The sequence below is a fragment of the Heterodontus francisci genome, chromosome 13 (genome assembly GCF_036365525.1).
Source record: "Heterodontus francisci isolate sHetFra1 chromosome 13, sHetFra1.hap1, whole genome shotgun sequence".
NCBI lineage: Eukaryota > Metazoa > Chordata > Chondrichthyes > Heterodontiformes > Heterodontidae > Heterodontus > Heterodontus francisci.
Window position 1 is genome coordinate 27,287,131 of NC_090383.1, and position 16,420 is coordinate 27,303,550.

Below are 16,420 nucleotides of genomic sequence, written 5' to 3' on the forward strand. Positions count from 1 at the left end.
AAGCCTGGATATTGTCCAGGTCTTTCTGCTTTTCTACACTGACTGCTTCAGTATCTGAGTCATGAATGGTGCTGAACATTGTGCAATCATCCATGACCATCCCCATTTCTGACCTTATGATTGAAGGAAGCTCATTGATGAAGCAACTGAAGATGATTGGGCCTAGGACACTACCCTGAGGAACTCCTGCAGTAATGTCCTGGAGCTGAGATGATTGACCTCCAACAACCACAACCATCTTCCTTTGCGCTAGGTATGACTCCAACCAGCGGAGAGTTTTCCATCTGATTCCCATTGACTCCAGTTTTACTGGGGCTCCTTGATGCCATATTTGGTCAGATGCTGCCTTGATGTCGAGCAGTCACTCTTGCCTCCACCTCTTGAGTTGAGCTCTTTTGTCCATGTTTGAACAAAGGCTGTAATGAGGTCAGAAGCTGAGTGGCCCTGGCAGAACCCAAACTGAGCGTCAGTGAGCAGGTTATTGCTAAGCAAGTGCCGCTTGATTAGCACTGTTGACGACACCTTTCATCACTTTGCTGATGATTGAGAGTAGATTGATGGGGTGGTAATTGGCCGGGTTGGATTCGTCCTGCTTTTTGTGTACAGGACATACCTGGCAATTTTCCACATTGCTGGGTAGATGCCAGTGTTATAGCTGTACTGGAACAGCTTGACTAGGGGCGTGGCATGTTCTGGTGCACAGGTCTTCAGTACTATTACTGGAATATTGTCAGGGATCATAGCCTTTACAGTATCCAATGCCTTCAGTCATTTCTTGATATCACGTGAAGTGAATCAAATTGGCTGAAGACTGGCAGCTGTGATGCTGGGGATTTCAGGAGGAGGTCAAGATGGATCATCCACACGGCACTTCTGGCTGAAGATTGTTGCAAATGCTTCAGCCTTATCTTTTGCACTGATGTGCTGGGCATCCCCCATCATTGAGAATGAGGATATTTGTGGAGCCACCTCTTCCAGTTAGTTGTTTAGTTGTTCACCACTATTCACGACTGGATGTGGCAGGAATGCAGAGTTTAGATCTGATCCGTTGGTTATGGGATCGCTTAGCTCTGTCTGTCGCATGCTGCTTATGCAGTTCGGCATGCAAGTAGTCCTGTGTTGTAGCTTCACCAGGTTGACACCTCATTTTGAGATAGGCCTGGTGCTGCTCCTGGCATGCCCTCCTGCACTCTTCATTGAACCAGGGTTGGTCTCCCAGCTTGATGGTAAAGGTAGAGTGGGAGATATGTCAGGCCATGAGGTTACAGATTGCGGTTGAGTACAATTCTGCTGCTGCTGATGGCCCACAGTGCCTCATTGATGCTCAGTTTTGCATTGCTAGCTCTGTTCGAAATCTGTCCCATTTAGCACTGTGGTCGTGCCACACAACACGATGGACGGTATCCTCAATGTGAATGCGGGACTTTGTCTCCACAAGAACTGTGTGGTGGTCACTCCTACCAATACTGTCTTGGACAGTTGCATCTGTGGCAGGCAGATTGGTGAGGACGAGGTCAAGTATGTTTTTCCCACTCATTGGTTCCCTCACCACCTGCCGCAGACCCAAACTCAGTCTAGCAGCTATGTCCTTTAGGGCTTGGCCAATAGTGGCATTGAAGTCCCCCACCCAGAGTACATTCTGCACCCTTGCCACTCTCAGTGCTTCCTCCAAGTGTTGTTCAACATGGAGGAATACTGATTCATCAGCTGAGGGACAGTAATCAGCAGCAGGTTTCTTTGCCCATGTTTGACCTGATGCCATGAGACTTCATGTGGCCTGGAGTCAATGTTGAGGACTCCCAGGGCAACTCCCTCCCGACTGTATATCACTGTGCCTCCATCTCTGCTTCGTCTGTCCTGCCAGTGGGATACCCGGGGATGGTGATGGCGGTGTCTAGGACATTGTCTGTCAGGTATGATTGCGTGAGTAGTCTGTGCGACAGCTCTCCCAACTTTGGCACAAGCCCCCAGATGTTAGTAAGGAGGACTTTGCAGGGTCGACAGGGCTGAGTTTGCCGTTGTCATTTCCGGTGCCTAGGTTGATGCCGGGTGGTCCATTGCTTTCATTCCTTATTGACTTTGTAACGGTTAGATACAACTGAGTGGCTTGCTAGGCTATTTCAGTGGGCATCTAAGAGTCAACCACATTGCTGTGGGTCTGGAGTCACATGTAGGCCAGATCAGGTAAGGACAGCACATTTCTTTCCCTAAAGGACATTGGTGAACCAAATGGGTTTTTACAACAATCAACAATAGTTCCATGGCTATCATTGGACTAGCTTTTAATTCCAGATTTATTAATTGAATTCAAATTCCACCTTCTGCTGTGGTGGGCTTCGAACCCATGCCCCCAGAGCAATACTCTGGGTTACTAGTCCAGTGACTAGGCCACCCCCTCTCCTTCGTAGGAGTCTAATAAAGCAAAATTTGACACCAAGCCCCATAAAGAGATATTATGGCAGGTGACCAAAAAGCTTGGCCAAAGAGGTCGGTTTTAAGGAGCGGAAAGAGAGGTGGAGAGGTTTAGGGAGGGAATTCCAGAGCTTGGGGCCTGGACAGCTGAAGGCATGGCCACCAATGGTGGAGCAGTTAAAATTGGGGAGGCTCGAGACCAGAATTGAGGAGCACAGCTATCTCGGTGGTTTTGGAGATTGAGGAGATTACAGAGATAGGGAGCGCCGGGGCCATGGATGGATTTGAAAACAAGGGTGAGAATTTTTAATTCGAATTGTTGTTTAGCTGGGAGCCAATGTAGGTCAGCGAGCAAAGAGGTGATAGCTGAATGGGACTTGCTGTAAGTAAGGATGCGGGCAGCAGTGTTTTGGGTGACCTCAAGCTTACTCGTCATTAAACCTTCGACAAAAGTGAGTTGCTGCTATTAGTTACCATGAATTTCCTATGTAACTTTTGCATATCTCCTAGCAATTGGTTGAGATGTGGCACTGATGGAGACCTGGGAGCAAGGTGCACGCACCACCTGCCTGCTCATTGACAGGAAGAGAGGTATTTTGAATTAAAGACCTGAGAACAGGCAAGTTAAGGGGAAAAAAATTTCAAACACAAATTAAATATTAAACAATTAGATCTAATTTAAGTACTCCTTGCTCTGTAACCTAATTAGGTAGGATGTTTGCTGAATTCCAGTGCTTAAGTACAGTTAGAGAAATGAGTAAAAACCTCTGAATGAACTTGCCCTGGTGACTACAGTACTTAAGGAGAGCAAGATTTTTGTGGGGAAGATTTGCTTCATCTTTGCCAACAAAATCCAGCCTGCAGTCGTTTAAAGGAGCAATATATATAGGCCCTAACCTGCTCTGAAGTGTAGCCTGTGGGAGCAAGGGAAAGGCAAGTTATGGAGAGATTATTCTTGTGTGAATTGTTAGTGAAGGAAAGACCTGAGCATAATTTACTGAGGGGATTTGACAACGGTTATATTCCACACATTGTTTCCTTTCATATTTGTATTTTCTGTGAGGGGGTGTTGTATTTTCCAATTTTATTAGGAATTACAGAAGATATTACTATTGAACAAAATGTGAATGATGCCATATGTCACACTGCTCTGTATAACCCAAAGGTAGTTTCTGAATGTTTATTGATAAAACCTCACTTTTTAACCCACACAGGCATTGACTTGTCGGAAAGTCTGCAGTACCCAGATTTCAGTGTTGTTGTCCTCTACAAAAAAGTTATTGTTGGTTTTGGCTTCATGGTTCCTGATGTGAAGTACAACCAGGCTTATATTTCCTTCCTGCTGGTTCACCCGGAATGGAGGAGAGCTGGGATTGCAACCTTCATGATTTACCACCTCATTCAGGTAGGCTGTTGCATGACACTAAACTTTATACTGGTGCCACATAATTAATGGAGCAGTATTGTGACTTGTGTTGGTGATAAAAAATGCCTCCCCACCCTCTGAAGTTTAAGATCTGCTGCTCAGACAGAAACGTTTCAAAACCTGAACTTTGTCTTCACTTGGAAAGACTTGTAGCATCCTTTTTTTAATAACTTGCATTACTATAACTTATAGTTATATTAAGTAATTATGGAACATATCTCATCCTGGAGTATGTCTCACTCTATCAGATTCCATAGTTTTATTTACCCAGTTCTGATGCCTAGGCATCACATCATTGTGTAAACCCTGCTGTCAGCTCAGTTACTGTGCAGATAGTCACCCAACTGCCAGTGTCTTAATGCTGGTTTAACGGAGTCTATTTTACTCCAGAATGATTTGAAATATGCTCTTTTGTTTAAAATTCTTAAGGGGGTGAATTCCTGTCGGGATTTTCCTGCTTGTCTGCCATAGCCTCAATGCAAGAGCCCTGGAAAATAGCTTTTTGCATTCTTCACCCCAACATAAGTTAGGACAGGCAAACAGGAAAATCCCTGTGAAAGTACCCCCCACTGTTCTTACTCGGGTACTTAATCCCTTGGCAGTCGGAGTGTATGATTCTACACTGCAGTTGTTCATTAGAATGCAGGTTCTGTTTATCCGCCCTCTCACCCTTCTGCTGCTTTACAGACTTGCATGGGGAAGGATGTGACTCTCCATGTCTCTGCCAGTAACTCTGCAATGCTGCTGTATCAGAAGTTTGGATTCAAGGCTGAAGAATATATCTTGGATTTCTATGACAAGTATCATCCCTTGGATAGTAAGCAGTGCAAACATGCATTTCTTCTCAGATTACGGAGATGATCATTTAGAATCCAGTTGATGTAAAATTAAATATAGTACTGAATAGACATTATACTTTGAAGGATCGGGCCCTGACAAAACCGTCTCTTGATGTGAACTTGCAAAACACGGACAATTAAGCAGGAGCAATGTCCATAAATACCATTGCATTTTTAGATCACCTTTTGAAGAAACCTTGCAATATGTTTTGCAAAGCCTTTCTGGCCCAAATGTTTCAAATTTTATCCAAAATTCACAGCCGGCTGGCAGCAAGCAAACAACTCTCATTAAACCTGTGTAACATGCTGCAGTATTCTGAGCCGTCAGCAGAACTAATAAAGGGAAAGAGCACGAATGAGCATTTCTATTTTTTTTCAGGTGAGGCGTGTGGGAAGAAATGCACTAGAATTTCATAAATAATCCTTTAAATACTTGCAGGCTAGTTATGGAGCAGCAGTACCCAGACATTTGTGTTTGTTGTCAGCAAGTTCTTTAAAAGGGAGGAAAGGTTGTACTTTGTCCTCAGTAGGAAATTTTGTATAGTCACGTCTTCAACTTATCACCACTATTCCCATTTTAGTGTCTACATATGATGGAGTAAGGATAGGTGTTTTGCTAGAACAGGGCAATGTACAATATCTCTGCTCCTAAGGTAGCAGCAGCTTTGTTGATCACATGATTAACAAAGCATACCTATTGCAGGTTATGACTGACTGCGCAGAAAGAACTTGCAATTTATATAGCGCTGTTCATGACATCCCAAAACTCTTTACAACCAATGCAGTCACTGTTGTACAAAATGCAGCAGGCAATTTCTGCACAGCAAACTCCCACAAATAGCAATGTGTTAATGACCAGATAATCTCTTTTAGTGATGGCGGTTGAGGGATGAGTGTTGGCCAGACACTGAGGATAACTCACTTGCTCTTCAGAATAGTGACACAAGATCTTTTATGTCCATCTGAGGCGGTAGACAGGGCCTCAGTTTAATATGTCAGCTGAAAGATGACATCTTGGATCGTGCAGCACGCCTTCAGTCCTGCCTCGATTTTGTACTCAAGTCTCTGAAATAAACTTCTGACAATGCTACCCACAGATTCCTGAGATTTGCAGAGCTGTTAAAATGCACAGTATTAAACTTAACTGACCTGTAATAAATTGGCGACAGCAACTGTATTCTGCTTTAGAATAAAATCACACACTTACCAAAGGAACCAAAGCCCCCAACAGTGTGTTAGAAAGGTGTAAAGTAAAATTAGCAAAGACCACTTGTGGCCTTGCATTTCCATAACTGGTTCTTCTGCTAATCTGACCAAACTTTGCTACATTCAGGTGGTTAACTTTTGGTTTCTTGGGAAGCAGCGTATTGGATACTTTAGGTTCTTGTAACTGACACACATGTTATAGGGAAGTTGGATTCCATTAAATGTCTTTGTTGTACTTCAATTCTCTTTCAGAAAACACACTTTTGAAAATAAAAAGTTGTGAAAGTTTTGATTTTTTATTAAAACAAATTCGATTAAGAGCAGCTGCACATCTAAGGCTACATTATAAATTGTCTGTTTCAAAATAGTTAGTGTTTATGGAAAACTAGTGCAATCCTTGGATTTACAATCTCATTCTCATGACTTATTAAAAGACTTGCTATAGCTGGATCAAAACTAAACCTGATTTATACCAACAGTAAATTTCATAATGGAAAAGAACAGGAAAATGGACTCCTCTCTCTCTCTCTCTCTGGTAAAACTTCTGGATGGAGGTGCTGATTGGGAGCTTGTCTTTTTGTGCCATCAGCTGATGAAATATGTTAGCTGTGGGGAGCATAGGAGAATGTCCAGTGCAAGTCTTTCAAAATGAGCAACACAGGCCTCCAGAAACATATGGCGACAGGAACACTAGCTTTCTCAAAGCCAGATTTCTCTCCTGGAAATGCTTTCACATCCAGTTATGAAGTATGGATTCTGTAAATTGGAACTTTCTTGAAAACATTTACATTAATTCATGCCTCGCAAGCCTTTGGTGAGTATTAAAAGACATCCAGGCTGACATGCTTGATCTTGGTGAATTTATCTAACATGCCCTGTCCCATTTTTGCAGCAAACAATGAAGTTAGTTGGTCATTGCCGGTCTTGACAGCCAAGTCATATGCTGTTAAAGCTTTATCATTTTTCTTCTTTATACTCGCATTGCAGCTGTGAGGAATTAAAACAAAACTGTTAGTCTGAATTGACTGCACATCCTGATTGTGGACAGTGTTTCAATGACCAGCCTCTATCATTTTGCATCTATTACTTCCTCTGCCCCAAAACTTACTATCTTCCTCGCTCCGATCCACTGCCTTATGTTGAGCTACAGTTCTTAGAGTGCCAGCTGCTTTACCATGTGATCAATCTTCACGTTCACCTGGCAGTGAATTTTGGCCGAGGCACCTCTGTTCTACTTGTATCTCTTCAAGACAGAGGCATAGAGTGGCCAAGTTGAGCATACGCAATACAGTTTGGCGATTAAACCTCAGACCTTTGGTAATATATGCACGGTTTCACAATGAACCACTGGATTGTGACTATTTACTCCTTATACCTACTGTCATAGTGTCTTAAAGCACAGAAGGAGGCCATTCGGCCCATCATGCTGGTGCCAGCTCTTTGAACGAGCTGGCCAGTTAGTTCCCCTCCTCTTTCCCCCATAACGGTCATTGGAAAATTGTTAAATATAAATTGTAAAAAGGAAACCTACGCAAGTAAAACGGCTGCACATTTCACTCCCTGAGCTCCCATCTCTGCGGCCTCATGAAGAGCAGTGTTATTCAGGCTATATTTGAAGAAGAGGACAAATTTAATAAATATTATCTATTGGATTATTGTCTTAAAATGGAGCTCTAAAACCAATAAAGGGACACAAGTTTGAATAAGTCTGTCGGCAAAGCAGTGTATCCGAATGAGTCTTGAGTAATTAGACAGTGATAGGTGATAGTTCTCTTAAGTTGAGCATGCTCTTGCTCCATTCAAGTCTGCAATCGCTGTAATATAAAATAGGACATACAAAGTTTTAAAAAAAACAAGATAAACTGGATGGGACAGTAGTCAACTCAAGCCCTGCCTATTTACATAGGCAAAATCAGTATGCCTGAGGTGCCTTACTCCTTGATCGTTTCATTTCCTGCAAAGACCGGCTGACCTCTGTAAAATGTCTCTGTAACCTGATAGATGCCTTTTAAATACAATAAAGACTTCAAGAGACACTACTCAGTGTGGGTAGAATGTGGAACCAACCACCACATGGAGTAGTTGAGGTGAATAATGTGAATGCATTTAAGGAGAAGTTGGCTAAACACATGAACGAGCAAGTAATAGGATATGCTGATAGGGTTAAATGAAGTAGGGGTGGGAGGAGGCTCATGTGGAGCATAAATACCTGTTGTGCTGAATGGCCTGTTCCTGTGCTGTAATTTCACAGTACAGCAAAAATCAGGAACTCTCTCACTTGATATAACTTGTATATCAGCTGCGATTTTAACTCTCTGCCTGGCAAGGGGCAGTTATACTGGAACGGAGTGCTTACCCACCGCTTTCCCCTTCTAATCCATTCCCTAAGCAGGGCCTCTTTAAATGTGTGGATTGGGTTCTACTGAAATCATTGGGGCCAATCTGTTGTTTTAACCTGAGTAGGAGAGCAGTGATGGGTTCTGCAACCAGGCCAAACCTACTGGGAACAGTAGCCAGGGTCAGAAGGAACAGGAGTGCAAGGGGAAACCTTGGGCCACCCCTAATGTTCCCTGTAAGCTACACATGCACGCAGCCATGCAAAAAAAATTTAAAAGGTACCACACATTCAAATTAACAGGCTGTGAACAAAAAAAATTTAGGGGGACATTGGCCACCCCTGCCCCAAACTACCCCCTCTCTCCCTTTTCTCAGGGTGGCTTCCTGCAGCCAGAATCCCCACTCTTGCCCACCAGCCAGACAGTGATTCCTGTCCAGTTTGGGTGGGGGCATGATCTTACATAAGTAATTTGAGGCCCAGGGGCTAAAATCTCACTGGGGCATTGGCATAAGAGCTTGTCGCTCATCCTGGCCCCCACGTGCACTGATCCCGTCCCGAGTTAAAATAGAGGCCACAGCAAACTGCCATCATTGAAAATACTTTATAAGATTAAAGACCCGTTTTGAACAAATTGAAGAAATGCACAAGAACTTTTAAAATAAACAAAAATTTCTAGAGTTTTATTTAGGTTGTAAATTCTTGAGAATATTTCAGAGTAAAACGGAGCACTTTTAAATATTAAAGTTTATGAAAGTTCCTGCATAGTTCTAAAGCTGAATAGCTAAAAATGAAGAAATTTCCCATAACAAAGTTGTTGTTACAGCCCAACAGAATGGCAGAGTAGGTCACTATATCGCAGTGGTAAATGTCACCTGTCTCATAGGTAACACCGCCCGAAGGCAAGAGCACAAAAACAAACAGTTCCACTTGTTCGGGTGCTATTAGCCCTGGAAAACGAGTGTCTGGTTTTTCTACTTACAGCCCTGACTGTTGGTTAATATCTGCTCCCTTCTGCACCAGAACCGGGACCACCTCGTGATGTTGATTCAAAACGGCCACAGTTAAGGCTGGCCTGTTGTCATTGTTGCTGCAGTTTGGATCTGCTCCCTGCAGGAGGTCATAAATGCAGAGAGCGCAATGCTTTTTTAAAAAATGGTAATGAGGTTATAAAAGAACACCTTCAGTAGTCTAATACCTCTTTTGATCTAACTGGAAAGTTGCCAATAAAGAGGAACTAAATGCCTCTTCTGAAAGGGCACCACTAATATACTGTAACAAAAAAAACACAAAAAAACTTTAAAGGAAACATAGTTTATCAGATTAAAGTGACATTCCCAGGGGTGATGATGCACTCCAGTTCTCTTTCCTTCCCCCCCCCCCCCCAACAGTACCCACTGGTCGTGGAAAGCCTGAAGCATACTGGCAGATACTGCATGCTCCCCCTCCAGGGACACCCTGGCACGGACGTAGCCACGGATTCAGTAGTTTTTATAAAATGAAACAACACAGAAGGAAGCCATTCGGCTCATCGTGCCTGTGCCGGCTCTTTGAAACATCTGTCAAACTGGTCCCTCTTTCCCCATAACCTTGCAATTTTTTCTTTTACAATTCCTTTTTGAAAGTTACCATTGAATCTGCTTCCACCACCCTTTCAGGCAGTGTATTCCAGATCATTACAACTTGCTGCATAAAAATATTCTCATCTCTCCTCTGGTGCCGACTATCTTAAATCTATGTCCTCTGGTTATCCACCCTCCTGCCAGCACCAGATTCTATTATGTTCTACTCAATTCACCATTCTCATTGATCAAGTAGTACTGGAAGTAGTAACTTACTTCATCGAGCAACTGTTGTATCTCTGAGACTCTCCCCAAACCAGTTGGGCCCACTTCCTTCAGTAATTGTCTGTCACTGAGCTGCAGGAAGAGAGAGCAATACCACCAAGCAGTTCATTCAGGACTCTCAACATGTTAAAGTACAGGAACAGTAGCACTGTGGTTGTGTTACTGGATTAGTAATCCAGAGGCCTGGACTATTAATCTAGAGATGCGAATTTAAATTCAGTTAGCATTTTATTCCAGATTTATTTAACTATTCAGTAATGGTGATCATGAAGCTATCAGTTGTTACAAAAATCCAACTGGTTCACTAATGTCCATAAGGAAGGAAATGTGTCAACCTTACCCACTCTGGCCTACATGTGACTCCAGACCCACAGCAGTGGGGCTGACTCTTAACTGCCCTATGAAATGGCCTAGCAAGCCACTCAGTTGTATCAAACTGCTACAAAAAGAGTATAAGAAGAATAAAACCAGACAGACTCTGGCATCAACCCAGGCATGACAAAGGCACACCCTGCAAATTCTTCCTCACAAACTAGGGATTTGTGCCAAAATTGGGAGAACTGTCCCACACAGACTGACAGTCAAGGTCACAGAATCATACCCATCAGTCACGTGACTCCTCCATCATCATCCCTGGATATGTCCTATCGCTCTGGCAGGATAGACCCACCAGAGGTGGTGGCATCATGGTATACAGTCAGGAGGGAGTGGCACTGGAAGTCCTCAACATTAACTCTGCATCCCAGGAAGTCTCATGGCATCAAGTCAAACATGGGCTGTAACGCTTAAGACTTGTGCTCCAGGACTAGCCATCCTCTATCCAAGCTGTCCCAATACAGTTAAAACAATGACATCTACCTGACAAAGTGGAGAATTGCCTAGGCATGTCCTGCCTACAAAAGCATGACAATGCCAATCCAGCCAATTACTGCTCCATCAGCCTACTCTCAATCATCGGCAAAGTAAGGGAAGGTGTCATTGACTTATCAAGTGGCACTTACTCACCAATAACCTGCTCCCTGATGCTCAGTTTGGGTTCTGCCAGGGCCACTTGGCTCCAGACTTTATTACACCTTTGATCCAAACATGGAAAAAAAGAGCCGAATTCCAGAGATGAAGAGTGACTGCCCTTGATTTCAAGGCAGCATTGACCAAGTGTGGCATCAAGGAGGTCTAGCAAAATTGAAGTCAATGTTAATCAGGGGGAATACTCTCCAGTGGCCGGAGTCATATCCAGTCAAAAGAAAGGTGGTTGTGGTTGTTGAGGCCAATCATCTCAGCACCAGTTCATCGCTGCAGGAGTTCCTCAGGGTAGTGCCCTAGGCCCAACCATCTTCACCTGCTTCATCAATGACCTTTCTTCCATCATCAGGTCAGAATTCGGGTTATTCAACGATGATTGCACATGTTCAACTCCATTTGAAATTTCTTAGATAATGAAGCAGTCTGCGTACAAGACTTGGATAACAGTTATGCAAAGATTGATAAGTGGTGAGTAACATTATGCCACACAAGTGCCAGGTACTGACCATATCCAACAGGAGATAGTCCAACCACTTCCCCTTAACATTCAATGGCATTATCATAGTTCAATCCCCCCCCATTAACATGCTGAGGCTCACCAGTGATCAGAAACATAACTGGACCAGCCACATAAATACTGTGACAAGAACAAGTCAGGGGCTGGGTATTCTGCAGCAAATGACTCACTACCTGAGTCCCCAGAATCTGTCCAACAGCTACAAGGCACAAGCCATGATTGTGATAGAATACTCCCTGCTTGCCTAGATGAACACAGTTCCAACAACACTCAAGAAGCTCAGCACCATCCAGGACAAAGCAGCCCACTCGATCAGCACTCCATCCACTACCTTAAACATTCATTCTGCCACCATTAGCACAATGTGGCTCTAGTGTGCGCATCCACAAGATGCCCTGCAGCACCTTGCAAACCTGCTTTCTCTATAGACTATATTAGGAGTTGGCAACTTGTACGTCAGAACTGCATATAACTCATTAAGGACTCGTTTTTCAACCTGTTTGAAACAAATGACAATGTTCATATGAGAAAAGTGCTGTGAATATGCAGTTAACAGAGCCACAGTAGCTGCTGAAATTTCACTCTATGACAGACATCACATTTAAATTACCTCAACAGAAAGCTGCAAGGAAAGACAAACACAACTCTCACTTTTGGAAGAAGTACTTTCATTTGAGCACACCTAGCACTGTTTTGAGAGATCTTGCTCATTTCCCATCACAGAAACAATTCAAAGAACAGTTAAACGGTATACTTGACAAGGAAAACTGAAAAATATGATTCTGAAAATACAAGAAGCATTTGCAGGACATTTTCAGAAATTTAGAAAGGAAAGAGAAACATTACAATTTTGTTAAAACCTCTTGAAGCAGACACCTCGAGACTCAACTTTTCAGCATTTTTAGGAGTGAGCCAAGCAGAATTAGAATTTGAACTGGCAGATTTGCATGACAAGAATATGTAGACTTCTAAATTCAGAGACTTGGAAACCCAACAGGAAAATTTAGAAAGGGAGAACTCTATATTTGCGCTTCAACACAGATAGACTGAAATGAAAAATCTTAAAAAAACACGACCAAATTATGTTTGAAGCTTGGAATTCTTTTTCAGACACTTATAGTAACTTGGAGATATGCATTTGGCATACTGTCCATCTTTGAATCTACTTACCTGTGTGAGTTTCACAAAAATCAAGTTGAGAAGCCAATTGAACGAATAACATTTACAGTCCTATTTGAAAATGAAAACAGCATACTGTCCAGATACTGTACAATTCTCCAAAGAAATCCAGAAGAAATTGCATTAAAGTAAAAGTTATTTCTTACATTTCCTATTTTTTGCATCCATCTTATTTATGCAAATATAAATATGCCCATCTCCTGTCTCTATCTTGTTTTTCATTATTCTTGGTATCTGAGTAACAGTATGGTGGCTCTTAATGTGTTTTTGACTATATTTTAAAAATGGCTCTTGTTATTAAGGTTGATGACCCCTGGCCTAGAAGGAAAAGGGCAGCTGGTGCATGGGAACACCACCAAGTCATACATATACTGACTTGGAAATATATTGCTGTTCCTTCATTGATGCTGGGCCAAAACCCTTGAATGTCTTACCTAACAGCACTGTAGGAATAGCTTCAACACTGTCTGCAGCAGTTCCAGAAGGTAGCTCACCACCACCTTCTCAAGTGCAATTAGGGATGGGCAATAAATGCTGGCCTTGCCAGCAATGCCCACATCCCATGAATGAATAAATTTAAAAAAATAGTGGATCTATTAACCAGAGAATTGGCTTGAAACTTCTCTGAATAGAAGATAAGGTAACACTAAAAGTATTGGGTTTTAAAACTTTGAATCGAAGTCATGTGTCCTACTCTCGCCCTCCATTCTGTCTTGTTCCTGGTGAAAGAGATGTAAAAGAGATGGTTGTTTTTCAGAATGATGTTGGCATTAGACGTCCCTCAGGTTATTTAGTGAAAATCTCAGATAACTGTCTGTATTAAAAGGGATTCAGTAATACTTCTGCTACTGTGGCAATGCTGAATAAGGTGGGGAGAAATGCAGAATCTTTATGAAAACTGGCACAAGGAAACCAGGGATCCTAGTCAAATTGGTACCAAGGAATGAGGGCCCCCAGTCAAACTGGCACTGAACTAGGGACAATGATGTGTCATCTTGCTTCTTAGAATATTCAAGCTATATTCTAGGATTCAAGACCATAAACTGGGTTAATTCTTCAGTGCAGTACTGAGGGAGTGCTGCACTGTTGGAAGTGCCATCTTTCAGCTGAAAAGCGAAATAGATGTCTGCCCATTTAGGTAGATGTAAAGATCCCACTGCACTATTCCCTTGGTGTTCCGACTCAACACCACAACAAACTATTAACTAGTCACTTGTGTCATTTTCTGCTTGTGGAACCTTGCAGTGTATGAACTGGCTCCTGTACTGGCACCAGAGCAATAGGTATACTACCAACTTGTTGGCTTAGGATCATGGGAATTGTTTTGCTGATACAGATGCCGATAATGATCAACATTCAACTTAATGAAAAATTATCTGCGTATAAAACCTATTCTGACACAATGAAAAAGCCTATCTACTAATAAACTAACCTTGAGTTATGTGCTATGTGCCTATCATGATTCACAAACTATATGTACTGTATTTCTGTAACAAACATGCTCCTATTTTAAGGAATACATATTTGGTTAATGCGAAAAAAATTATACAACCCGAAATGATACCAGAACTGAGAGCTTATAACAATCAGGCTGTTTAAGCTAGGGCTCTTTTTTCTAAAAAAGGGAAGGCTGTGGGGTGACCTAATCGAGGTCTTTAAAATTATGAAGGAGTTTTATAAGGTAGATGTAAAGAAAATATTTCCACTTGTGCGGAATCCAAACCAAGGGGTCATAAATATGAGAGTCACTAATAAATTCAATAAGGAATTCAGGAGAAACTTCTTTACCAGAAAGTGGTTAGAATGTGGAACTTGCTTCCAAATGGAATAGTTCAGGAGACTAGCATAGATACATTTAAGAAGAAAGTAGATAAGTACAAGAGGGAGAAAGGTATAGAAGATTATGCCCATCGGTTTAGATAAAGTAGGTTTGGCGGAGCCTCATGTGGAGCATAAACACAGATACAGATCAATTGGTGTGAATTGCCTGTGTCCATGCTGCAATTTGTATGTACATATGTAATTCTGCTGCTGGTGACAGAGTCCTACTGTCTCAAACTCTCTCCCTGTCACTGTTCCCTCTCAGCTGCACGAGTGCACGGTTGTGCAGCAGTCAGGAATGTGCACGTAGGGAACAAACAGGCCACACACAAGCAGTGTTCCCTTTAAGGCAGCTGCATGTCAATCTGAAAGGGACCACGCAGTGCAATAAGCTGGCTGTGCACAGCAAACAGAAGTTAAAGGGAACATTGCTCACTATTATTGTCTCTTGAAAAGCTTCTCAAAACCCATTTCGTGGACCACTTCAAAACCGCAAGGACTGGTATCTGTTCTTTGTTTTTTGTGAAATGCTTTGGTCCATTTTCCCATGTTAAAGGATTTTCTCATCTATTACACCTGACCTTGGTTGAAGTGACAATTAAGAGCATAAAAGAAAATTTAAGACAAGCTTACCAATAATAAACCAACAGTAGGCTCAGTAGTAGTATAGAAACTGCAAAAGTCTAACATTTGAAAACTTATAAAGATATCATCTACTTGTATTTATAAAAACACCCCAAGGTGCTTCACAGGGGCATTATAAACCAAATACGACACTGAAACACAAAAGCATGGTCAAAGAGGTAGGTATTAGGAGTGTCTTAAAGGAGAAAAGCAAGGTGGAGGGGCTCAGAGGTGTGGGGAGACTATTCCAGAGCTTAGGGCTTAGGCAGCTGAAAGCCACCAATGGTGGAGTGATTAAAATCAGGGATGCTCAAGAGGCTTCAATTAGAGGAGCGTTATCTCAAAGGGTTGTGGGGCTGGAGGAGATTTTCCACTGGAGTCTTTCTCTGGTGAGGAGGGGTGAGATCAGTGGGTTTTCCACTTGTTCTGGATTCCTATTTCCAACTCTGGGGTAATTTGGAAGTGAGAGGTGGGCTGCTCAACTCCTGTCGGGTGCTGTGCCAGATTGGAGACAGAAGACATGCTGCAGAGGACCTCATTCTGATGAAAGGTCACAGACCTGAAACATTAACTCTGCTTCTCTCTCCACAGATGCTGCCAGACCTGCTGAGTATTTCCAGCACTTTCTGTTCTTATTTCAGATTTCCAGCATCTGCAGTATTTTGCTTTTATTTTAGTGTTAAAGTTGAGAATTTGATACAAGTGGGAATTCTGCAGGAATTCTCAAGCTGAAATTTAGTTTAACAATTAGAATTTGACTTAGATTTTTTAAAACTGTAAAAGAAACTGCAAGGAAGTTAAGCTACCTAGTTAACAGAAACTGCCTGTTTCTGTTAACTGTCAGTCAGCTGAAAGTGATTGCCTGAACAGGTGTTGATTACTGTAAGCAGGAAGCTGAGTTAGCAGTTGTAACTTGGGTCTGAGTCATAAGCTCTATATAAGTAAACAGTATTTTCTACCGCACAGAGTGCTCACAGAACTGAAGGCAGCATTAACAGTGTTAAAGTCAGGAATTTGGTACAAGTGGGAATCTGGTACAGAGGGGAACGGATGTGTTGCTTTTTATTCCTTTTTAACTTTCAGTAGCTGGAGAGTGTTTTTCTTTTTAGTCTTAAGTCTATTTCTGTTAAGTTAGTTAATAGTCTAACAAATAGAGGCATGGCAGGGCACTTCATTCCTGTGGAATGCACA

General features: G+C 42.3%; 2 protein-coding genes across 7 annotated transcripts in view; one reads left to right on the forward strand and one right to left on the reverse strand.

The window, feature by feature from the left end:
* kat14 (lysine acetyltransferase 14) overlaps positions 1–6,201 on the forward strand; it is a 48,955-nt gene extending 42,754 nt beyond the window's left edge. The window contains exons 10-11 of the mRNA XM_068044593.1: positions 3,627–3,817; positions 4,526–6,201. Of these exons, the coding sequence (XP_067900694.1) occupies positions 3,627–3,817; positions 4,526–4,699 (365 nt within the window). The 3' untranslated portion in view covers positions 4,700–6,201. The remainder of the gene's footprint in view (positions 1–3,626; positions 3,818–4,525) is intronic.
* dzank1 (double zinc ribbon and ankyrin repeat domains 1) overlaps positions 6,168–16,420 on the reverse strand; it is a 140,981-nt gene continuing 130,728 nt past the window's right edge. For all 6 annotated transcript variants that reach the window (XM_068044589.1, XM_068044588.1, XM_068044592.1 and 3 more), the window contains 4 exons: positions 10,057–10,137; positions 9,201–9,328; positions 7,415–7,489; positions 6,168–6,870 (listed from right to left, as the gene is read on the reverse strand). In XM_068044589.1, the coding sequence (XP_067900690.1) occupies positions 6,705–6,870; positions 7,415–7,489; positions 9,201–9,328; positions 10,057–10,137 (450 nt within the window). In that variant the 3' untranslated portion in view covers positions 6,168–6,704. The remainder of the gene's footprint in view (positions 6,871–7,414; positions 7,490–9,200; positions 9,329–10,056; positions 10,138–16,420) is intronic.